The 26,236-nt window shown below is 32.6% G+C and overlaps 1 protein-coding gene across 2 annotated transcripts in view; it reads left to right on the forward strand.

Annotated features, from left to right (window-relative positions):
* The first annotated feature begins 4,881 nt into the window (after positions 1-4,881).
* The window catches only part of LOC143085588 (uncharacterized), a 51,319-nt gene continuing 29,964 nt past the window's right edge, over positions 4,882-26,236 (forward strand). Inside the window, exons 1-9 of one of the 2 annotated variants that reach the window (XM_076262041.1) lie at positions 4,882-4,949; positions 6,660-6,779; positions 7,877-8,044; positions 9,513-9,671; positions 10,517-10,669; positions 12,851-12,988; positions 13,120-13,257; positions 21,923-22,069; positions 23,191-23,505. In XM_076262041.1, the coding sequence (XP_076118156.1) occupies positions 4,904-4,949; positions 6,660-6,779; positions 7,877-8,044; positions 9,513-9,671; positions 10,517-10,669; positions 12,851-12,988; positions 13,120-13,257; positions 21,923-22,069; positions 23,191-23,505 (1,384 nt within the window). In that variant the 5' untranslated portion in view covers positions 4,882-4,903. The remainder of the gene's footprint in view (positions 4,950-6,659; positions 6,780-7,876; positions 8,045-9,512; positions 9,672-10,516; positions 10,670-12,850; positions 12,989-13,119; positions 13,258-21,922; positions 22,070-23,190; positions 23,506-26,236) is intronic. The other variant, XM_076262042.1, reaches the window with a different exon arrangement.

Below are 26,236 nucleotides of genomic sequence, written 5' to 3' on the forward strand. Positions count from 1 at the left end.
TTTGACCACAAGCAATGTTATCATGAACCTATCATAGAGTATCCTGTTGTCTCTTTAACACAACATTTCAACAAACATTCTCTCAAATAAACATAGTCTTTCCTTAAATATACCTTTTCATGAAACGCCCGACCATGGTACCAAAATTCTTCTTGAACGAACTCAATATTATTGTATAAAACACGTTTTAGTCTATAATTGATTGATTTATTGATTGGTATTTTATGTCCCTTTATTAACAGTTGTGCTATTTCTTTGCGGTCAGTTTTTATTGTTGGCGGAAACAGGAGTGCCCGGAGAGAACAACTTACTTCATTAGAAAGACTGACAATCATAGTCATCTATATTGGTGTCGAGTGCACCTGACCGAGGTGAAATTTGAAATTTGAAATTCGACTAATCAGACTATTCGGTCCATTTTAGTCTTTAAGGAAAAGAATATGTTGTATCAATTCGTGCTTCAATATTATTAAATGCATAAGGGAAATTTAACATTTTAAAGTGTTTTTATTGCTTTCCCCATAGTCACTTTGTTTACTTTACCATTGACCTGATGATGACTCAGAGGGGCATTAATATTGATATCTTCACATTTGATAGGTTCCCTAGCATTTGTTTTGGCTTATGGAGTTTAAAATATATTGTCCTCGAGCACCATTGCAGAAATACTAGTTGTTGAAATGAGCTGTTGCAGATCAGGGGCAGTAAAACTACATCGTTTATTTTATTATCTATTCAATACTAACGTATCTAGTTTCCAGATTTAACTACGACACTTATTTAGCACTCATGAAAGTATTTACAGCCAAATGACATGATTGTATAGATAAAGTTAATTTCTTAGGTAAGCCTACTTGCTACCTTTCGTTTGAATTGTTTTACATTTGTCATTTCCGGGGCCTGTTATAGCTGACTATGTAGTATGGGCGTTGTTCATTCTTGACCAATACTTAATTTCTGTGTCATGTGGTCTCTTGTGGAGAGTTGTCGCATTGGCAATCATACCAAATCTTCTTTGCAATATTATGATTCTAATGACATTATATATGCTTTTATTTGTTATTAGCATGAGTTGAATGACACATTTTACATAATTCTGTTTAACAAATTTAAAATGAACTAAAACTATAACATTTTGTTTTATGATCTCAAAAGTTTTAAAACTTTAAAAACATTTGAGCAAGGTTATCCAGGATCTACACTAGGATAATACAATAGAAATCAAACGGTTCATCATCATAAGTATGTTCCATTGGTGATGAAATATAAGTCTTAGATCATTTACATATAACACAAATGGTTTCGATTAAACTGCAAGCTCACCAATTTCATAACTTATACCGACTACGATTGCCCCCTGTTTGTTGTGGGATTTGTGTAGCTTAGTCTCTAGATTGTAACGATGCGTTTTGTATACTGTTGTTTTTTACCATATGGTCCATGTCTGATTAACGTCATGGCGTTGTTTGTTTATTTTCTATAGTTGAATTTGAATTTCCTTTCTTTTTTGAAATTTTTCCTCGCTTTAACATTAAAATTATGTCATGCAATATTTGACTTCAGGTGGTATGGACGTTGTGTGATCTCTCTTTATGTTTCAACGTTTTAAACACATTTCGGGAAGCAAGTCATTTGTTTGACGATACTGTAAAATTTCAGCTTCAAGTCATATTATTGAACTTTTTAACCTTTAGCTATGCTAAGAAAAAAAGATAGTTTCTTTACGCGCTAAACGAATTTGAAAAGTTAGGTCAAATATATGTATATGCCAAATAAAGACTATTAGACAAGACACCACACATAAAAAGGATAATTTATACAAAAAGCAGAAAATGTCATTTGACTCATTTTATGTGAAGGGTTTACCGTTGTTTCTCTTCATGTTAATGTATTTACGCCTTGTTTATGAATAAAAGTTTCAAATTATATAAGATTTATGAAATACCATGTTAAAACGATAAGTTACTTTTAACCTTTGATAAAAAGGTTGTATAATTAAACTAACTTCAAAATATAAGTGTTAGTGTCATAGGTGATATAAACATAGCAACGGGATTACAAGAAAAAAACAAAAGATTGGTATGTATTCATAGTTTGGAAAAGATATAATTGAAAATAAGGAATACTTTAACTGTAATGGAGTAGGGCTTATTTTCCTGTATTTGTTTAACACATATCATTCAATTTTATTTAAAACTACTAGAACTAAGATATATATGAATTGATAATACTCTTTTACATGTGCCGTATGTGTACGTTTTTTGTAAAATAAAAGTTGCAAATCACAATATGAAGTTTCTTGTACAGTGAGAACAGCGAACGAGTCTGAAAGGCTTCATATTGTGTCGAACAACTGATTTTTTACATTATCAACATGAAAACAACCTCATCATCGGCATTTTCGTAAATAAATGTAAAAAAATTACCTTCGTTTTACACATATTTAAAGTTTGTGATATCGTGCAGTTCTACTTGTTTCCATTTTTTAAAATTATAAATTGTTTTCATAAAATATTCATAAGTATCTTTAACACTTCTGATAATAGCGATATTACATGAAATCTTAACATTTGGATCATCGTGTAAGGATAAAAAACTAATACATTTTCTGAATTATTGATATAGTTTATAAATCATTTATGTTTTATCTATACCTCCCCATTAAAGGCGGTTTTGTATGGGTGCAACAAAACCAATTTCTTTTTTTAAAGTTAGCTTTGCTTATCAATCGTATTTTAATAAGCTATCATTACTACAAAATATAGAAGCGGGTCATAATCTTGTTGACGTGTAAATGTAAAACGTTGTAAACAATTCATAACTTTTTAAAATCTTGTTCTCCCACTATAACCTGTAGAATAGTTTTTATACTTCAACTTCAATTTCTATTTGTAAACTAAAATATTTAAATTATTTGTATGATTAAAAACAATATCCTCCTGAAGAAGCAACACAACATAACTCTATAACAGCATGTGCTATTGCACTAAAAAGTATAAGTGTAATTTACATATGATACTTACTAGGTACAAAAGAGGATAATACTTCTCAACCAAACTCATATTGAACTCCTTTCAGACTAGCACTTTTTATATACCTATATGGAGTTATTTTATTTCAGAACGACACGACAGGTCATTCTTTTTCAGAATCAAACCGGACGATACCATGTTTCAATGAAATATGCTCAAGACATAAAAAATGACCTGTGTTAGGTCATTATTTTCCTTGATAAAAATGCAATCTATAATTTACTTTAAAAGCTTGTCCGTCTGATAGTTTTTTGTTGCCGATTTGGAAATTTATTTTTTAAAGTTCAATCGATGATAGTTGTAAAAGAAACCGTCATTGCCCGCATTTTAATTTTAGAAACAAATATCATGAAGTTTTGTTAATTTATCGCTGCAATAAAGAAACACTATCATATATGTGAGATGAATTTTAATATAGACTTACATAAAAGAAAGCCATATTTAGCATATTCGAGTGTAAGATTTTGAAAATCTTATTGAGTCACACTAAATAGGTTGATTTAATTTTTGTTGCTTGCTTAACGTCCAGTGACAAATATTTCATGCACGTTCAGGACGATACACACTGAATAGGAAATCATACTGTGACCTACATGTATTTTTTAAAATTTATATATACCTTTTACTCTATCAAATGTTCAACTAATAAGATAATCTTATTTTCTATTGAATAACATAAGCATTACTCACAAAAGGGTCGGGTGCGGAGGGTATACTATTATATCCTGATTATCTGTTAATAAAATGTATTGCTATTCAAAAGACAATCTTAACAAAATTGTTAAAAAAATAACCACTTTTCCGCGATAGAAATGACATTACAAATAAAAATAAAACATACCCCTCCCCCTTTTCCCATAAACTAAGTGGTACAATAAATTACTTACAATTTGTCTTGTATTTGTCATACACCGTTATCGGATGGTAACGATACATTTGTGTATTACTTCATGCAGTTACAGTAATATTTTTATTGTGTATGGATAATTAATTTTAAAAGGTTTATATCTAGATGAATTAGTGAGTTGTATTTCACATTCCAAATGAGCCGTTGGGCGTATTAAAACCTGAATGCATTATAAAGGAATATTCCACTTTAGTGTTGTCGGTAAAAAAGATAGTACATTTTGCAAATCTTTATCAAAAATATTATTTTTTTGAGGGTATATAAGTCAGATAATGCATATTTTAAGGTTTTTCTTGTCGTAGAACACACCTCAGGCTGTCAGGATTGCTCACAGAAAGACCTCCCTACGGTCGGTCTTTCATTTGATCATTCCTGTCACCCCTCGAAGTGTTTTACGACAAGAAATACCTTAAAATATGCATTATCTATAACAGAAACATCATTAAGTATAAAATAAACCAATGCTTCCGGTTGTTTTAATAACTTTGAGTTATTTTTGGGGATACCAACCAGGATGTTACCGTTCCAACTTCCGTCAGTAACATTTTATGTAATGTTGTTTATCTGTCGGCTGATGTGTTTTGTAATCGCAACTACACTTAAAGAGAAAGACGAATATTGAGGAAACCTATACAGCTGTACGCTACACGAGAAGGTACTAAAATACCATTCCCGTACTAAATTGAAAACAAATCTTATTCACCTATTTTTATAATTCAAAAAATGATAAAAGTCTCGTCATGGCTAGGGTAAACACTTATCAACTCACTCACAGTTTAATTTTCATTGGAACGTTTTCATTTATATAAATGAAATACGATATGATATATATGTTATCTTGACAGTTTCCAGACCATAATCTGTCCTCTATTTCGTCGTTAACGGCATGCGATGTACACAAATGGTAATATAAGTTTTTTAATTTAACAATTGTTTTTTTTTTAGTACCTGAGCAAACATCAGCATGAAATACTCGATTTTGTTAGTATCGTTCCTGCTGGTCAATGAAGGTATGTATGCGATTATTGATACAGGTTAGCAGTAACTTAAAACAAAACGTAAATATCAGTTCTGACTAAAACATATTTTGTTTTAACTAGTGATAGTTATGATTTCGTTAATAAAGTTCAATTCCTCTTATTTATGTGGTATTTTATTAGTATTTGGATTTCAGAAATGAAAATATAGTTAAACTATTTATAAATATAATAATAATAAGTGTGACATACTTGTTATCAGATTTTTATACAGATTATATTATATACACTTTACAATAATAAAATAAGACAAATACCCAGCCTAGATTGGCTTATGAGACACTAACGTTTATATAAGTTTTGTCGGTGGTTGTTTCATATTTTTCATGTCGACACCTTTTATAGATTTCAAAGAAGGACTTTTCTTATTTTTGTAGGCTATATGTTGCCTATTTTGGATTACATCGACTTCATTTGAACTTTTGTGGCTAGTTGTCTCATTGGTAATCCTACAAAATCTTTTTTTTTTATATTGTAGTAAAGAACATGATCGTAGTAGATACCTTCCTTGTCCTCAAATATATGATATATAATCTGTCGATCTTCGTTGTATTGATAAATAGTGATCTCATTACTTTTTTTTGATAATGCAAAGTTATTTGTTTTTAAAGTTATTCATCCCATGTGCCGCATTTTTCTTCTAATATAGACTAAATCGCCTTCCAAAGTCTTTAAGGCTCAAAGGTGGTTTCTCATTTTCCGTTTTTTAAAATAAATAAACACACTTAATAAGTTGACAGAATAGGTGCAAATCGGTCCTAGTAACAAATGCGGAATTAATGAAACTATTTTGCAATATAATAAGTTTAAGTGGAAAATCCTTAGGTTCCCAATGACAAATTAAACGTAGCAATCATTTTATGTACATTTAGCTATAGATATTCGTCAATCTATAATACTAAATTTACGGAGGTCCAATTTGTCAGCCGTCATCACGTAAAAACGACGAATCAAAGAATTCAACTTTATATATAACTAATATAGTACAAAGGTGTAGATTAAAAATTACACCACTCCAGGCCCTTTTGTTTTCCACGTAATTAATATTGTCAATAATTAAGAAGTTCCGGGTCGAGTCCGATACCGATACCAATAGTATATTCACCTGTTACAGATTACCTTATCTGTACGTTTCTTATCTGACAGGCGCACCACCAAACGGTGTATTCAGGATTTATATGCTATATAGTATAATACGGGTCATAATCATAGGGTTGACACTACTTAATTGTCAAATTGTTACCTATTGTAGTATTTTAATCAGTTAGACTTTCTAAGATAACAATATGAATACTAAAAATCCGGACTAAAATAAGGCGTATAGGTACAGTTTTCAATTTGTTAGCGGGCATGACATAAAACAGCGAATCAAAGAATTCAATATTTATAACTAATATAGGACAATGCTGTTGATTAAAAAATACTCCATTCCAGGACCTTTTGTTTTCCAAATAATTAATATTCTCAATAATTGACGAGTTCCTGTTCTATGGGTTCAAACAGAAAGATTTGAAAGCAGAGAAAACTGTGTATCTTATAATCAGCATGACTTTATCAGATGACGACAATACTAATACTAAAATAAGGCTTGCATATACATTGTAGTTATAATTTTTTTTATACTTTAATTCAGTCACGGACCCGCGATATACGGGTGTGTTCTAGTACATATTTAAATTTCAGTTGAGCTAGGAATCATATCAATGGGAGCAAAGCCTGGTCAATTACAGAAGTCTACTACAACAACACCATACCCTACTACTACTACAGTTGTTTCTGTACCATCTTTACTAACATTAAAAGGTAATGCATCAAAGTAACCGAGGTAGGATAATATATAATAAATAACCATAAGCAAGTTATGAGATAAATGTCAAATATTGTATCTGTATACATTTTAAATGTAAACTCCTATCCTTGTTCACTGCGCAGTTAACATCCAAGTAATTAAAGGTATGTTTTACCTATAACACGCTGTTCTCAATTTTTGCTAATGAGGTACATATTCTGGAATTAAAATAATTAATTATCTAAATTTACTTATATAAATATGTAGCATGAAGATATTTTGACCTAAAGATATTATTAAAATTCCTATCAACTATTAACGTGCTATGTTTTGAAATAAATATATAGCATGAATATATTATAACATTAACACATTAACACAATCCTGTCAACAAGTACTATTACTATGAAATATGGAACACCTACACAAACAGTCACACAGTCATCCCCCAAACAAGCAATACATCGCCAGACGTGCGTTTCGACTATAAATTTAAAAGACTATACTCGAACAAAAAAAGTTAAAAAGGCCAAATAAAGTTCGAATTTGAAGAACATTGATGACCCACAAATGCTTAACTGTTTGGAAAAATAAACTATTGAAATATATTCCTGAGATAGAAAAGCCTTAGTGTTTCAAAAAAACAAAGATTTGTAAACAGTTGTTTTAAAATTACTAATCAATGATAAATCATATCTACACAGAATTGCTGACTACTGGACTGCTGATACTCTCGGGAAATAAAAACTTATGGATTATTGTATACATGATTAAACATGTGCTGAAAAGTATTATATGCTGAAAATCTTTTTAATTAAAAACTATGGAATGACACAGCTGCCTTATGATAACAATAACCATATCATTTCGGGTAAAGATATATCATGAAGCAAATGTTCTATACTATTACGACATTTGACTAGAATACTCTGTCAATTTGCTATAACACTAAGATAAATTTATATACTATAAAGACACTTTGATACAACATGGAGCCTTTTCATACTATTCTGTCATTTCACTTTGTTATGAAGATAATATTTTATACTATGAAGACATCTACATTTTTAAGTATTTGGTATTATTTCTTATCAGATATATTATATTTTAGAGGTCGAGCCAATTGTTTCGAATATCGTTAAACCTGGAAAAGTAGTCAAACCACAAGGATCAAATTCAAGTACATTACAGGGGTCTTCTACAACAACTCAAAAGTCTGAAACAACTACAACCGAGGGATCATTACCATCTACGATGCAAACTTCGGTACCAGTAAAAGGTAATGCTGTAACTAGAAAATGATGATACATCATAATTACATGTAACAATAATCGAGTAACTACATAAATGCGAAACATTTCAGGATACATGCAGACACATATTATATGCTGTGATGTCTGTTTTTCTTACAAAGGAAGGTGTGTTCTTCTTTACACAAAATCCTACAGTATAACCAAAGGGTTTAATACCATCCTCGGTTCCACCAAACGGTACAAGATGCCAAGGGACAAAATAAGATAATAATGTTAGTTACACAGTGTGCTAGAGACCTAATACGATAAATATATAGGGTGAACAAATTCAATATTGGATGAGCGCAAAGCACCAATCTCTATATGAAAATTACTGAACCCATGTCGTATTCGGTCACTAGCAAATTGTGTAACGAATTATCTTACCGACTATCTTAACATGCAGTATAAGAATAGTTACCTATCAACAGTTATTAAATCTTTAAAACCAAGAACCAACTTACATTGGTTTATACAAACACAAATGTCAACATTAACAACTTGTAAACTGTAAATGTGTTTTATTTACATCGTTTATCATCAATGTCTGTTGAAATTTTTTAGGTTTTTTTCTTTAAACTCTATTTTTTGTATAAAGGGACGCAACGCCACTGCGTAACGTATATTGAAATGATCCACGCCTACTTGCCCTTGCATATGAAATACATGTATACACGGTCTCTGTGTGGTTGTTTTAACCAATAGTATTCCCAGAATTCCTAAAATTCTCATGATAAAGTATTAGGGAGTAAATATGTAAATGCCAAAATACTGTTATATTACATAGGCTTAATAAAGGCAACAGTAGTATACCGCTGTTCGAAAGTCATAATTCGATTGAGAGATAACAAATCGGGGTTACAAACTAATACCTAGGGAAACTCATCACCTATAGCTATAAGAGGAAACAGTAAAATCAAAAAAATACTGAACTCTGAAGAAAAATCAAAACGGATAGTCCCTAATCAAATTAGGAAAACAACAAAACAATTAAAAAAAACCTCAAAAAAACCAAACAACAATGTAACACACACAGAAACGAACTATTAGATAACAACTGACGTTTTTCCTAAGGTTAAATGTGTAATGTAAAAACCAATAACATACCGTACTCGATTGTGTTCAAATGTCAAATGATTTGAATTGGTTACCATAAAAAAATGGGAATGAAGTTGAACAATGTAAATAATATCAATCTTTACATTGTGCATGCAAGAATAAAAAACAATCTGCTAAGAAGCTTGATTTTAGATGCAAAATTAATAAGAAGAATTTTAATTGGTTGTGATACACATATTCTTAAGTCAAAATAACTCTATTATATATATATATAGATATAGACGTAAAAAATAATTTTCACATGTGCAGATATTAATGAATATATATATATATATATAATCATTTTCTATGGATATTATCTATTAGTATTGGAATTCTGTATACCTTATGTTGTAGAAGCTAAGCCAATTGTTTTGAATATCGGAAAAACTGATTATGGAATCAAATTACAAGGACCAAAGCCTGGTACACTACAGGGGTCTACTACAACAACACCAAAGCATATTGAAACAATAAAAGGTTCTGCACCGACTTCAAATATTGAACCAGTTAAAGGTAAGTCATCTCATGTGTCAAGATAAAAAATGTCACAATTGAAGTATGATGATTAGAAATGTAAAAAACAAACTAGTGTGGTGTGGTACATTTTAAATGCATAATCACATTCTATATGCTGTGATATTTGTTTATTGCGTAAATTGAACACCGTTCTAGCAATAACATGCCGTGCGCGATGAAGTCTAAATCTCAAATGAGTCGAATTGGTTATCACAAAATAAAGGGACAGTACAGTTTATCGGCAATTCGTATATTTTCCCTTTGATCTTACTGCCTAATATTTTCGAGTATCAACGTACTGGCTGTATCTCTGAAAATATTAGGCAATACATGGTTGTGTCATTATTACCGATAATCAGATTAATAGGTAGTTTCGTTTTTGATACTGACTATATCATGTGGAATATATCTAAACTCGCCCTTCGGGCTCGTCTAGATATACCACATGATATAGTCAGTATCAAAAACGAAACTACCTATTATTCTATATGTATTAACGTAAACAAAGGCAGGTATATTCTTTCTGCATGCAACTATAACAGACAATCTTATTGATTACTTGACTTTTGAAATTCAAATTTTATAAAAAGTACATAATTTTTTTTCTCAAATCGAAAGAAGATATTACCAACTTTTTTGTTTACGATAAAAAAAATTATTACTATGAATAATGCCAAAGACGCTAACAATCACATTGGAAACTACACACCATCAAATCCTTCTTAACACACACTCGTTAAAACAATATCTAAAGATTAGATATACGAAAGTATTCAGATTCAATTAGGCTGAAATTATGTAAGTATTGGATATCATTTATTACTAGATATGTTATGTTTTAGAGATCAATCCAGTTGTTTCGAATATCTTCAAATCTCTCAAAGAAAAGATATCACGAGGACAAATGACCGGTTCATTACAAGGGTCTTCTTCAATTACATCAAAGCCCAATATAACACGAAAGGGTTCTCTGCCAAATTTGATACCAGTAAAAGGTAAGGCATTTGATGTAGCATTTTTGTATTATTTTTATATCTTTGTTGGTTGATTTTGCATGTCGCTCTGTGAATTTTTGATTGTTGTTTTTTTTTAACTAAGAATTGTTATTATTGACAAAAATGTAATTTAAAATTATAAGAAAATGTTAGTAAGTATGTGAATGTTTCTGGTTACATTTGAAATACACGCTCATTTTCGTATACACTGTGCTATTTATTTTGATTAGGAAATCAGTTATGTATAAATGATTTGAATAGGTTTCCACACACAACAAAAATGATTTATCATTTAAGATGCGATCACGAAAAAGATTTTTGTGGGTTATGATCAGATATATATTTTCAAAAGAAAATTACTTATTGTTTTATATATAACGTATACATGTTTAGATTTATAGAAGAATTTAAAAATGTAAAATGATATGCAACAAGTGACGAAAACGCACATTACATTTCCGATAGGCTCTTTATTACATAGAATTTAGGATTTTTGATAGAAATATCGTTCGAATACAAGTAACTAATATCTTTTTCTATGCATTCCCAACATGCTATGAAAAGTCGTCATTGACAGCTTCTACTGTAAATAGTTATTCAAGGTACCAGATTATGATTTAGTACGCCAGACGCGCGTTTCGTCTACATAAGACTCATCAGTGAAGCTCATATCAAAATATTTATAAAGCCAAACAAGTACAAAGTTGAAGAGCATTGAGAATAAAAAATTCCCTAATGTTGTGCCAAATACGGCTAAGGTAGTCTATGCCTGGAATAAAAAAATCCTTAGATTTCAAAAAATCTAAAGCTTGTAAACAGGAAATATATAAAAATGACCACATTATTGATATTCATGTCAACTACGAAGTGTTGATTACTGGGCTGTCGGTACCCTTGGGAACGAAACGTCCACATGCAGTGGCATCGACCTAGTGGTGAAAATAGTTATCAAAGGTACCAGGATTATAATTTAGTACGCCAGACGCGTACTACTGTTAAAAGACGTTAAATGAGTGGAATTATCGGATGTATTTCACGTGGGAAATTGTTAGTATTATTATCCTCCTCCAGACGAGTTGCTCCAGACGAGTTGTGAGGAGGGGGGACAAAAAAAATAGCGGATGTCCTTTCTGTCTCGTTATCGCTCTCAAAGTATACACATTTTGCTAAATTTTTATCAAACTTATATCAGAGGTACATATGTCAGCAATGTCTGGGCAGTTCAAAAACAGTACCGATCAAATATTTTTAAAAGAGTTTTGCACTTAGAAATATTAATTCTATTTGAAGTTTTTGTAAAAAAAGTTTGAAAGAATAGATAAAATATGTGCAACAAGGAGGAGATTGTTCTTTAACTCACTGGGTAAACTCGGTATGGCATAATAACCAATGAGCTTCAGAATTTGCTTACAAACATTGTATTATTAGTTAAATGGTGTGTTAGTGACCTAATACAATATATATGGGGTCAGTAAATTTACTAACCCCATTACTGATCGTATTAGGTTACCGTGTCACGAATTTATCTTACCGATTACTTATATCTTCACGTGTAGATTAGACTAGCCTATCAAAGTGATTAAGTCTTCAATACTTATTATAAAGAACCTACTTCCATTTGTCTATACAACAACAAAAAAATGCCCACAATAACAACTTGTTAGCTTTAAATTTGTATTATAAATTTATTTCAATCGTTCATTACATGTCTCGATCTCTTCGTCTGTTGAAACCTTTCAAATTTTTGTTTTGATTGGGAAGTAAGTATCTCCTTAATGCCAACAACTTGTTTATTTCTATATTTCATTACCAATTTCATCGTCTGTTGAACATGTTGAAACCTTTTACGTTTTTCCTCAACACCGTGTTGTTTTTTATAAAGGGACGTGCCACGTTTTTTAAAGTAACTCCTTACTAACCTTATATGGTAAATAACCATGTATTGTTTTTAGGACATATAAAATATATGTAGTCACCACTTGTAGTCCTTGAACCAATCATATCCCTATAAATCTATTATAACTTGTAAGTAAGATAAAAAAAAAAAGTTATTATATTTTTAATAATCTATAAAATTAAATTGTATGCCTTTAAGAGAGTGGGGGAAAAGTATTATATTTATATCATAAGTATCTATGTATTGGACATTATTAATACCTAGATATAATTATTATGTTATAGAAGCTGGGCCAATTGTTTTGGATGTCAGCAAACCGGGTCAAGAAATAATATCACATGGACAAAAGCCCAGTACAACGACAAAGCTCACTACGGCAAATGAGGGTACTGTGTCACCTTCGACGCATTCTCCAGTAAAAGGTAAGGCATCCATTTTAACAAAAAATTACATTGTATGCCTTTAAGAGAGTGGGGAAAAAGTATTATATTTATATCATAAGTATCTATGTATTGGACATTATTAATACCTAGATATAATTATTATGTTATAGAAGCTGGACCAATTGTTTTGGATGTCAGCAAACCGGGTCAAGAAATAATATCACATGGACAAAAGCCCAGTACAACGACAAAGCTCACTACGGCAAATGAGGGTACTGTGTCACCTTCGACGCATTCTCCAGTAAAAGGTAAGGCATCCATTTTAACAAGAAATTACATTGTGTCATAATTAAATGTAATCATAAGATAATATAAAAAAGAAGATGTGGTATGATTGCCAATGAGACAACTGTACACAATAGACCAAAACATGCAAAATGACACTGAAAAATATACAACTATAAGTCACAGTAGGCCTTCAATAATGAGCAAAGACTATACCGCATAGTCAGCTATAAAAGGCCACTAAATGACAATGTAAAACAATTCAAACGAGAAAACTAACGGCCTTATTTATATAATACATATTTGAATGCGAAAAAAATATTCAAGGATGCATGGAGACTCATACTACATGTATATGCTGTGATGTTGTTTACCCTACAAGTAAAGGTTTTCCTGCGTGTACCAATACGCGTTGTGCGATTCTGTGATGGATTGATTTGAGGAACAGTACAGAAATCGGCAGTAAAGTGTAAATGTGTAAACAAAGTTAAGTTTATGATACTGTTTCAGTAATTTGTCTTGTATTGTGTTTTCCATAAATTAATTAATTTCCTCAAACTTGTCAATACGTGCCTTTATATAACACTTAACTACAAACTAATTAGGGGACTGTGTCAAAATGACAACAACCTGACCAATGTCACTAATAGGTCTTCAACACAACGAGAAATTCAGTACCCTGAGGATTGCTTCACCTGGCACATAAACAATATTCATCGTTCATTTTGATTGGATAATCTTACCAATTTCCATGGCATCTATTCACTATGAAAACGTAAGCCCAAACGCAGACGACGTATAACATAGTTGTACTGTATGTTTTAACGTTGTTTTCTGGAAATAGTTATCAAAGGTACCAGGATTATAATTTAGTACGCCAGACGCGCGTTTCGTCTACATTAGACTTATCAGTGACGCTCATATCAAAAAATTCATAAAGCCAAACAAGTACAAAGTTGAAGAGCATTGAGGATCCAAAAGTCCAAAAAGTTGTGCCAAATACGGCTAAGGTAATCTATGCCTGGGATAAGAAAATCCTTAGTTTTTGGAAAATTCAAAGTTTTGTAACAGGAAATTTATTAAAATGACCACATTATTGATATTCATGTCAACACCGAAGTGTTGACTACTGGGCTGGTGATACCCTCGTGGACGAAACGTCCACCAGCAGTGGCATCGACCCAGTGGTGTAAATAGTTATCAAAGGTACCAGGATTATAATTTAGTAAGAATCATTACAATGGAGATAACAATATGGTATTTGTAGCGCAGATTCATTCGTGATTTGATGGTTGCAAATACCTGTTTACGCATCGCTAGTAAACTTAATTTGCAACCATCAAATCAACAGATATTTTCCATCAGAGCACAGAATACAATACATGTATCTCCTAAATGTATACCACATTGTAGTTCAGTGATATAGACATCACACTAAACTCTGAAACATAAACTTTAATTACATCAAACTTTATGTTTAATGTGTTGTTATTTGTAAAAATAATTGAGAAAACAAATGGTTAGTGAAGTAAGGTCAAACAAATTATTTATGAACGTGCTATGTATCAAGAAGGGAAACGGATAATATATCTACATCTATAAAACCTGGCAGGTGTGCTCGTATCTGCAAATTATTGCCGTGCAGCCTGATTCTTTGTTGAAAGCATAATAAAACCTTTTCTGTTTACGGGCTGGAGCCGTGAGGCTTTGTGTAAGAAAAGGCTGTTTCATGGCATTGGTTTTTCCCAATAATCCCCATTGAACAACTCCCCATTTACTCCATCCCATGGTAAGTGCAGAGGGTCTACGTCCCTTCACTGCCTATATGCTTGATTATAAAAAATGCAGCCTCGATTCCAGCTTTTTCTGCCAAGTTTGCAATGATAGCCGAATATTTCATCAGCTTCGGGGATTCAGTAGGGCATTTCAAAATAAATTGCCCCATAAATGCAAAAAGCTTCAAGCCACTGTGCCATTGACTAAATTTTTTTCTTACTACTTCTATTTTTAACAAATGTTAAACAATCATCCTTCTCTACTGGAACATACTTTACAACTCTTGATTTGGATTTTAAAAAATCCTCTAGATTAGTGTATTTGTTAGACCAAATATCAGCTTTCAGTTTTGGGTCTACACCCAAAGCCAGTGGGTGTGATAAACCCTGGCCTCCTAACTCGTTTGAAAATGTACCTGTGTTTGGAGTGCCCTGTAGGAGATCCTTCAGTTGGCATGAAACACTGTTGACCGTTTCTGCTAATAACATTTGAGCAGGATGGATGACTGCTCTCAGATGATTGGTTATCAATGATATTTGTTGAGTGGGACTGGGATGGTGTCGTCATCTCTAATGTATTACATGTACATGTGCTGGTATCTTGCCTTCGTGGACAAATGGAATTAACACCTTGGTGTGTTGGTATCAAAGTTGGATCTGGTTAGATTACATCCCTGCCTTGAATAACACCAGTGCTTTTGAGGATTGTAACTACTGTTTAGGTGATAATTGGAGTTGCGACCGTCAATATTCTCAGAATTTGGTCATCATTATACGTATTTGGATCAATTGGATAGGACTGTACATGTGGATTATCAGCTGACAACTGGCTGGAATAATTATTTGGATTTGAAGAGCTTGGTACAGAATTGTCAATAGATACACCCAGTCCCAAATTTGAACTGCCTAGGTTTTCCATTACTTTTCCAAGCCTCTGTGTGCTTTTCCGTTTACGATTACTTCTTTTAGGTTCTTTGGATGGCATTTCTGATAAAACGGTTGCTGGAAAAAAAAACACAAAATATATTGAATGCATGATATAGAACTTCCATATCAAAATAAGTGCCATAAGAACATTTTGAACAAGTGCAGTTCATCAAGTTGAAATTATGTAATGCATGTCTATTATAAATAAAAGTTCCCAATCTACGAACGTGTGAACTACCAACTACGACAATTTCATCGTAAAATTATACAGTCTCTCTAATTAAACTATAATTTTATTTGCTGGTGCTTCAGCTGACCAAAATCACTCACTGGATCTAATACAATATTCTCTGGATACTTTTTCTTGTACTTATGTAGGAACCGTTCCGTGAAAAGTAATACAAAAAAAAACCTTTCAATAAAACTAGACTACAATGTTCTTTAAACTCTTGTAATCTCAGCCAGGTAGATGCAAATTATGACAAATTACGGACATATAAATTACAATGTCAAATAACAAATTAAAGTTACCTAATTATCTACAAAATATAATCCTTTTCCTTCTCAAATCACAATATAATCGTATTATACAACACAAATTACGTAGAATGTAATATAATGTTTAGTTCCAAAATTTTCCTGCCAATTCTAACTGCAACTGAAGCGCCTTCTGAGATAATATAACATGATCAGGGGAAGGAATGACTTGGTATTTGCGTTTCTCCCGAATAAGGACAAAGAGTTATGCCGCTTTCCATAGCACCGTCTAGTTTGCCAAAAAATCATTTTTAATAAAAATTAGCATTTATGCGGTTTTGTTCGTTTTCGCGTTCAAATACAAATGGCTCAAGTTTTATTCACGTATTGGAATTCGGTCAATGTATCAGATGAATAACATTGTTTACAAAACTTTGAATTTTTCGAAAAACTAAGGATTTTCTTATCCCAGGCATAGATTACCTTAGCCGTATTTGGCACAACTTTTTGGAATTTTTGATCCTAAGGGCTCATCAACTTTGAATTTGATTGATTTATAACTATTTTGATATGAGCGTCACTGATGAGTCTTATGTAGACGAAACGCGCGTCTGGCGTACTAAATTATAATCCTGGTACCTATGATAACTATAAACAACAAAATAAAATGACAGTTAAGGCAAACGATACACTTTGGATCCCGTATTTACAATTTGATAACAATTTCCATATAGACTATTTTTTACCTGATGGAATCAAATATGTAATAAAAAATACACCTTTATGTGCTACTTTTTTAGTAAAATGAGGTAGAAATTTTACCCAAAATTCACATTTGTGGCCGTGTTTTCCCTTTCGAAAGAAAGACATAACTTTTTTGTTTTAAAAGATAAACACAAACTGTTTTTTGTTAAAGAATTTGTAATTCTGTATTTTATAAGTATCCTAAATATTTATACATTTTTTATTCAGAAATAACTCATATTTATCAATTGTTCATGAATGTAGAAAAAAAAAAATATTTTTTTGCAGTATATTTATCAAATTAAAAAAAAATGCATATTTCATGAAAATAGGCACTTATAATCTTCTCGAGTAATCAAACCAAATGGCATTTTAAAAAAGAGGGGTCCATAAACTCGTTTTTAAGTTAGAAACGTTTGAATGATAAAAATCAGTCGAAAAATGAATCTTTTCTCGATAAGTCATAGTTTGACGTCCCGAAAATAACAATTTACGTTAGCAACGTCTTTACCTCCCCTGTAACTGTATCGTATGTCCTTAATGCAAGAACGTAAACAAATGTAAACATCGGCAATGCATGCAAATATTTTCTTTAAATTTTGAAACTGATATAACTTGAAAAACAAACAGTATTATTTATTTACTCACATGAAACAAACCGGGGTGTGGTATTCAGTACGTAGGAGAAACTGGACGATATTTATCTAAACGCACTCAAGAACATCTGTATCGTTTTAAAAGACCCAATAAATTCAAAAGTATCATTTACCAACACCTTAAGAAGCACAACCATCCTTTTAAATATTTAGCAGTTCAACCTTTAGAAGTAGTAAATAAGCAGCCTGGTGAATCGCATTCAAAGTTTGTACGATCACGGAAAATAATTGAATTAAATTGGATTAAAAAATTACAGACAGTTTACCCTCTCGGTCTAAATGATAATATCATGGGAATTGGTAATATATCTAGAACCAATTCCGTTAACATTTTGGATATAGTTTCTAAAACTGTTCGTAAAAAAAGTTCTCACGGTCGTAGAACAAATCGCAATCAAAGAAGATTCGGGCCAATCATACCAATATTTCGGACCTAATTTCTATTTCAAAAAACAACGGCAGACATTATCTGTTAACAAAACTCTGTTCGTTACCGGTTAATAAGTTAAATAAAATTTTGGAGGATTGCAACACAATTTCATATAGCAGTCCTAAGTATGAAATTGTTCAAATTATTATGGCATATTGTTATTCTAAATTATTTCCCAAAATTGATCGCCCTGAAGATCATAAAAAACATTTTATTAAAATTAAGTATGTCAATAAAGGCTTTGATTTTGTAAATATTGCCGGTATATTCAACGACCATTCTGTTAAAGAACAAATTCCTGGATATTTTGACAATACTGAGCTACCTCTTATTTGTTATATTTACAAGAAATCTACCCGGAAATTTGTGTTTAATTATAGTCAATTGTGTAAAGATGTTAATATCAGTGAAAATACACCTACTTCATGTAATTGCAGTAATTCCGAATATATCTATGGCCCCATTTCCCATGTTATAACAGGAGATCTTAACATCGTTCAAGACCGAGAGTTAAAATCATTCCTCAGTAAAGGACCTAAATATCGTCCCCCGTCAATTATTAATTGGAATGAGTGTCGTAATATCATCCACGACTCACTCCATACTTACTGTATGAAATGGATAAAACGGGAAAAAGCTGACAAAAAATCTTTGGACTCTTTTTTTAATTCAGTAATGAAGATAGTTGATATACGTATTCAACATTTTAAAGAACATTTTACTATAAACCCTTACAACAATAAACCTATTTCTCGTATCAAACATAAACTAAAAGAACTAGCCAAGGAATTTGTTTTTGTCCCGGCAGATAAAGCTGCTAATAATATTATTATTGTTTGACGTAAATTTTACATTGAGGTTCTGAAAAAGGAAATCACCAATTCACCAACATTCCAACTGACTCCATTTTCAGAAAACGAAATCTGTAACAAACATAAACTTTTAGGCACCGCTTTACAAGCAGAGCCAAATACAATGAAAGTCCCAACTATGTATTGGCTTCCGAAGCTACACAAAACCCCTTACAAATATAGATTTATTTCGTCTTCAAGCCATTGTTCAACTACTAAATTGTCTATTCTTCTTACCAGCACACTTGGTACAATTAAAAACCTGATAATAAATTGTTCAAATAAGGCCTTCGAAAATAGTGGAATAAATTACTTTTGGAGTGTCAAGAACTCGTTGGAAGTACTTGATAAATTGCATGCTTATATTGGTGATTTTGAATCTGTTCAAAGTTTTGATTTTTCTACCCTGTATACAACATTGCCTCACATTCTCATTAAGAAAAAATTCACACACCTAATTAAATGGGCATTCAAAAAATCAGAATGTGAATATATATGTTCAAACTCTTTTAGGTCATTTTTTAGTAGCAATAAACAAAAAAACTATGTTAATTGGACATGCTTTGATACTATATATGCCCTTGAATTTTTACTAGATAACATTTTTGTTCGCTTTGGGGATTCCGTATATCGTCAGATTATCGGAATTCCAATGGGGACTAACTGTGCACCACTTATTGCGGACCTGTTTTTGTATTGTTATGAGTTACAATTTATGACAAAAATAAGCAAAGACCCATCGAAACAACATCTGATAAACAAATTTAATAATACTTTTAGATATTTGGATGATATTTTGGCTCTCAATAATGACGACTTCAGTATGTATATTAATGAAATTTATCCTGTTGAACTTACTTTAAATAAAGCTAATACTAACAATGACCACTGCCCTTTTCTTTCTCGATCTTGATATCTATATCACTAATGGAAAGCTGAATACTAAAATTTATGATAAAAGGGATGATTTTTCATTTCCTATCGTTAATTATCCGTTTTTAGATGGTGACGTTCCATTGTCACCATCTTACGGTGTTTATATATCTCAACTTGTACGATTCGCTCGTGTATGTAACAATGTTTTAGATTTTAACGAGAGAAATTTATGTATTACTGAAAAATTATTACACCAGAGTTTTCGATATCACAAACTAGTCAAAACATTTACTAAATTTTATCATCGGTATAAAGACATTATTCGTAAATATAGCTCAACATGCAGACTTTTAATACGTTCAGGTATTTCACATCCAATTTTTTATGGTAATATTCTTTATAAAGCACAAAGGTGTCAGTATTCACCTCAGAAACTTACAAAACCTTTGAATATACTTATTAAGAAGGGATATAATTACGATACTGTTGTCAAGTCATTAAAGATTGCATATTTTGGCGTTAATATTGAGTCATTGATAAGGTCTTTGCATCGGAACTAAACACATTTATTCTAGAAACAGTTGTTGGCATGACACGGGTTATGTTCTTCTCATATATGTTATGATGGTATGATACTAAACCCCTAACGGGAAGGATTGTGCCTGATGTTCATATGATGAAATCATAATCTTTCAGTCAGTTTAGTTGAAGTCTGGAGCTGGCATGTCAGTTAACTGCTAGTAGTCTGTTGTTATTTATGTATTATTGTCATTTTGTTTATTTTCTTTGGTTACATCTTCTGACATCAGACTCGGATTTCTCTTGAACTGAATTTTAATGTGCGTATTGTTATGCGTTTACTTTACTACATTGGTTAGAGGTATAGGGGGAGGGTTGAGATCTCACAAACATGTTTAACCCCGCCGCATTTTTGCGCCTGTCCCAAGTCAGGAGCCTCTGGCCTTTGTTAGTCTTGTATTATTTTAATTTTAGTTTCTTGTGTACAATTTGGAAATTAGTATGGCGTTCATTATCACTGGACTAGTATATATTTGTTTAGGGGCCAGCTGAGGGACGCCTCCGGGTGCGGGAATTTCTCGCTACATTGAAGACCTGTTGGTGACCCTCTGCTGTTGTTTTTTATTTGGGCGGGTTGTTGTCTCTTTGACACATTCCCCATTTCCATTCTCAATTTTAAATATGAAAGAAATCTGTTCACTTATTTGACTTCTGTGGGTGTGCCTTTTAAGAATCATGACTGTGTGTACTCAATCCAATTCTGATAATACAAACAAACAGATACACACCCACCAACTACACCATCACCCAAACAGTTGTTAATCAGCACCAAAAGATATATTTTACGTAAATTTCCTCTCTCGTTAAGATGTTCTGGTTTATTTGCATAAAGTCAAGTAAGGTATTGTGTCTACTTCTTTTTTTGTAAAACATTGCGAAAAATGGATTATGAGTGAAATTGAAATAAATTTTGTCAGAAAACTTCGTCTGCAGACACTTTGTATGAATATCGCGAATAAATTTATCAAAGACAATTACAAAGATTTCTTTGCTTGAATATTTAGTGTTGACATCAATAGTAAATATTGTAAGGCATCAGATGCAATGTCCGACGATTAGTGTCGTTTAAGGTGGTACCAAACACTGTGACTAAAATTAATTTGGCTCTTCTAATTTTCATAAAGTTTTAACAAAATATATAATTTGACGTTCAGCTGATTTTGCAGAGTTATCTCCCTGTATTGTTATGTACCACATTCCTTACATGACACATAAGGCCTTAGTAGCGAAATATATTTTGTTATATTTATAATAACATTTGTCATAATTCGCTGGAAACCGTTTAAATGTAAGAGTATATAAGACATTTTTATGCAATTATATTATTTAACGTATTGAAAATACAACTGAATTATACAAATATTTAATTCTAGTAGCTGTTCCATCTATTGAGCTGAACAGGATACAAGATAAAACTCCGAAATCACCGCAGCCATTACCTTCTACTACTACAACATTGGGATCTACCACAACAACACCGACACCAAAGGAATCTACACCAACGTCGCCGAGATTAAATGGTAGTATATCCACTTGGAAATTATAACTAAAACATGTATTTTAGCCCAACTGGCTCATTGGGACAAGTAAGCTGTTCTGATCTCATACCTAATATCTGTCGTTTTTCGTCGGTCGCCTGTTAATTTTTACAAAAATATCCTTCTCTGAAACCGAGAAGCCAATTAAAAAAAATATCCACTTGTGTTTGTATTGGCCACACTTACCCTTGGATTATTTGTTTACCCCGTCTGCCATCCAGCATGTCCGACATGGCAAAATACGTATGTGAAATGCAAGTTGTGTCCATTATATTGAAAACAACTAAAGATTGATTATTAAGGTTTGCTGGAACATCAAATAGCACAAAGGAGAAAAAAGAAAAAGAAAAGAGAAACGGATATACTAGCTACACATGTAGAGAAAACTTACATATAAATGTTCAAAATTTAAATATCTACTTACTATCATTCAAACACGAGCTGCATTCTGTATGTACCTACTTCCCAAATAGGCACCTGTTAATCAGGGATGGTCTTTGTTGCTACATAAGATAGTTGTACTAACACAAATCAGATCGTTAGTTTTTTATTTGAATTGTTTACGTTTGTCATTTTGGAGCATTTTATATCTGACTATGCGGAATTGAATTTTGCTCGTCTTTACGTTTTTTTTTCTAAAATAAATCAGGCGTTAGTTTTCTTGTTTGGATTGTTTACATTTGTCGTTTCTGACTATGCGGTATTGATTTTTGCTCGTTGTTGAAGGTCGTACGATGACCTTTAATTTTTAACTTTTATGTCATTTATATCAACTGGTGGAGAGTTTTATCATTGCAAAACAAACATAAAAAACTGTTAAAATGTCAGAACGAAGAAAAGGAAATACAATTTTATATCTATACAAGGACAGGCATAGAAGATCTAAGGTTTAATTACACTACTTATTTATATCCAATTAGAAAAAAAATGTAAGTGCGCTTACTCAAATCAAAATGATGGATAAAATCGATCTCATATTTCGAATCTAAAATTTGACACATGCACTGTTTACAAAATAAACTATCATGGTAACAAAAAGTAACTTAGCTTGCTTCTTATACAAAACATGAAATAAAACCTCATAGATATATCATTTTCCACAGTGGCTGAATCTATTAATCTCAACATTGACCTTAACATGGAGCCAAAACCAATGGGGCCTAAACCAATGGGACTTAAACCCTCGACTGGTACATTACTGGGGTCTACTACTACAACAGTTCCAAGTGATACAACAACAGACCGAGGACATACATCGACAACAGTTCGAGGTTATACATCGACAACAGTTCGAGGTTATACATCGACAACAGTTCCAGGATATACTTCGACAACTGGGCGAGGATATACATCGACAACTGGGCGAGGATATACATCGACAACGGTTCCAGGGTATAAATCGACAACAGTTGTAGCAGGTTAGTCATCATTACAAGGCTGTGTCTCAAATCTCTTTCGATCGGAAAACGGAAAAGATAGACACATTATTTATATCAGGAAATCATTTCAAATTCAGATTGAACAACTCACATACAATGTTTTGTTCGTTCGTCCGTTCGTTTTTTGTTAAGTTTGTAACACTTCATGAATAATACACTACTTATGAAAAATAACCCACCCAAAACAAACAAACAAACAAACAAACAACGTCATAGATGAAAAAGAAAAGTACAAACAGACAAACAATAGCACGAAAAACACAACACAGAAAATAAAGAAAATATCGGATCTTACTGCACCTTGAAATATCAACAAGCAAGTATCATCATGGACGAACATACAAATATAATTAAGGGATAATGGAGAAATGTTTTCGACTGTTAATTTGTTTTTTTGACAGTCACAATGCAGTCAGCAATGTGGATCGGTGTCAGTACAACGGATATTTGAAACTTAAAAATGCACGTATTAACAATTACCAATCTTCACAACCGTTAACGCCACCGGTGTACCTATTCTAAGTATGATAAAATTTATAATATATATAAAATAGTAAATGTTCGACACGCCCGTTTTCGCATAGCGTTCTTCCTAATGCATATATAAACTCATAATAGATACCAGGACACAATTTTGTATATACGCCAGACGCGCGTTTCGTCTACAAAAGACTCACCAGTGATGCTCGAATCCAAAAAAGTTAAAAAGGCCAAATAAAATACGAAGTTGAAGAGCATTGAGGACCAATATTACTAAAAGTTTGGCCAAATACAGCTAAGGGCAATCTATGCCTGAGGTAGAAAAGCCTTAATATTTCCAAAAATTCAAAATTTTGTAAACAGTCAATTTGTAAATATAACCATATCAATGATAATTCATGTCAGCACAAAAAGTACGGACTACTGGGCTTGTGATACCCTCGGGGAAGTAAATCTCCACCAGCAGTGGCATCGACTCAGTGGTTGTAAATAAACTCATCATAGATACCAGGACAAAATTTTACTAGTGTGGATCTAGCCGGCGTTAATATTCATGAGGCTAGCCGTCAATAATATTCATGAGATCAAAACCGCGTTCGATGAAATGTTTTGGGTAGTTATTAGATTGTGACAATAAAATAACTTTTGCTGTTAATATCCAATATGGTTATGCTATTTATAGCAATATAAAGTAATTAGGAAATAGTAAGCCAATAGGTGTCTTCTGCAAGGTCCGCGTCATTTAAAATGAAAGTAAATGAAAAGTTTAATTGCATTGCCTCACACAACACAAAACAATTATGAACATTAAAATGTTGTTATTATTGAATCAATGTAAACTATAGTAATTAAAACAAGATGATTAAATATAGGGTAATTAAATGGAATTAATTGTCATATGGGCATTCCATAATCTGTTCGTTGTCTACAAATATAGTCCAATTCTAAAACTAAAATATACAATACATACGATAGTATCACACAATTAAAAAGATCAGAAAAACAAGAAACATAGTTTATTGAAGGAATATAATAAACAGAAAAATAGAAACTGTCAATTACTATTTCAATGACATAATTCTTCAAAATTACGGAGATCAATAAGAGTCTTTAATCTCAACATTACCAGTCCATTTAATTGCCTCTAAAATGGCCCATAGCACTTATGCCCTAGACCCGTACGAGTTAGTCAGAAAAGGATAAGGGGGGTACCCTGGTATATCACAAATTCGAAAATGAACTATTGCCGGCTGGCCAAACGAAGAGATTCTCCACGTGGGCAATGATACCAGAGGAAGAGGTACTTATTGCCTTTAAAATGGCCCATAGCACTTATACCCTAGACCCGTACGAGTTTGTCAGTAGAGGGTTCAAAGGGGGGATATGGTATCCCGGATACAACGAATTCGAACTGAACTATTGCCGGCTGGCCAAACTAAGAGATTCTCCACATCGACCATTATACCAGAGGTAGAGGTTGGTATTGCCTCTAAAATGGCCCATAGCACTTATGCCCTAGACCCGTACGAGTTAGTCAGAAAAGGATAAGGGGGGTACCCTGGTTTATCACAAATTCGAAAATGAACTATTGCCGGCTGGCCAAACGAAGAGATTCTCCACGTGGGCAATGATACCAGAGGAAGAGGTACTTATTGCCTTTAAAATGGCCCATAGCACTTATACCCTAGACCCGTACGAGTTTGTCAGTAGAGGGTTCAAAGGGGGGGATATGGTATCCCGGATACAACGAATTCGAACTGAACTATTGCCGGCTGGCCAAACTAAGAGATTCTCCACATCGACCATTATACCAGAGGTAGAGGTTGGTATTGCCTTTAAAATGGCCCATAGCACTTATGCCCTAGACCCGTACGAGTTAGTCAGAAAAGGATAAGGGGGGTACCCTGGTATATCACAAATTCGAAAATGAACTATTGCCGGCTGGCCAAACGAAGAGATTCTCCACGTGGGCAATGATACCAGAGGAAGAGGTACTTATTGCCTTTAAAATGGCCCATAGCACTTATACCCTAGACCCGTACGAGTTTGTCAGTAGAGGGTTCAAAGGGGGGGATATGGTATCCCGGATACAACGAATTCGAACTGAACTATTGCCGGCTGGCCAAACTAAGATATTCTCCACATCGACCATTATACCAGAGGTAGAGGTTGGTATTGCCTTTAAAATGGCCCATAGCACTTATGCCCTAGACCCGTACGAGTTAGTCAG

Source organism: Mytilus galloprovincialis, chromosome 8 (genome assembly GCF_965363235.1).
Source record: "Mytilus galloprovincialis chromosome 8, xbMytGall1.hap1.1, whole genome shotgun sequence".
Classification (NCBI taxonomy): Eukaryota; Metazoa; Mollusca; class Bivalvia; order Mytilida; family Mytilidae; genus Mytilus; species Mytilus galloprovincialis.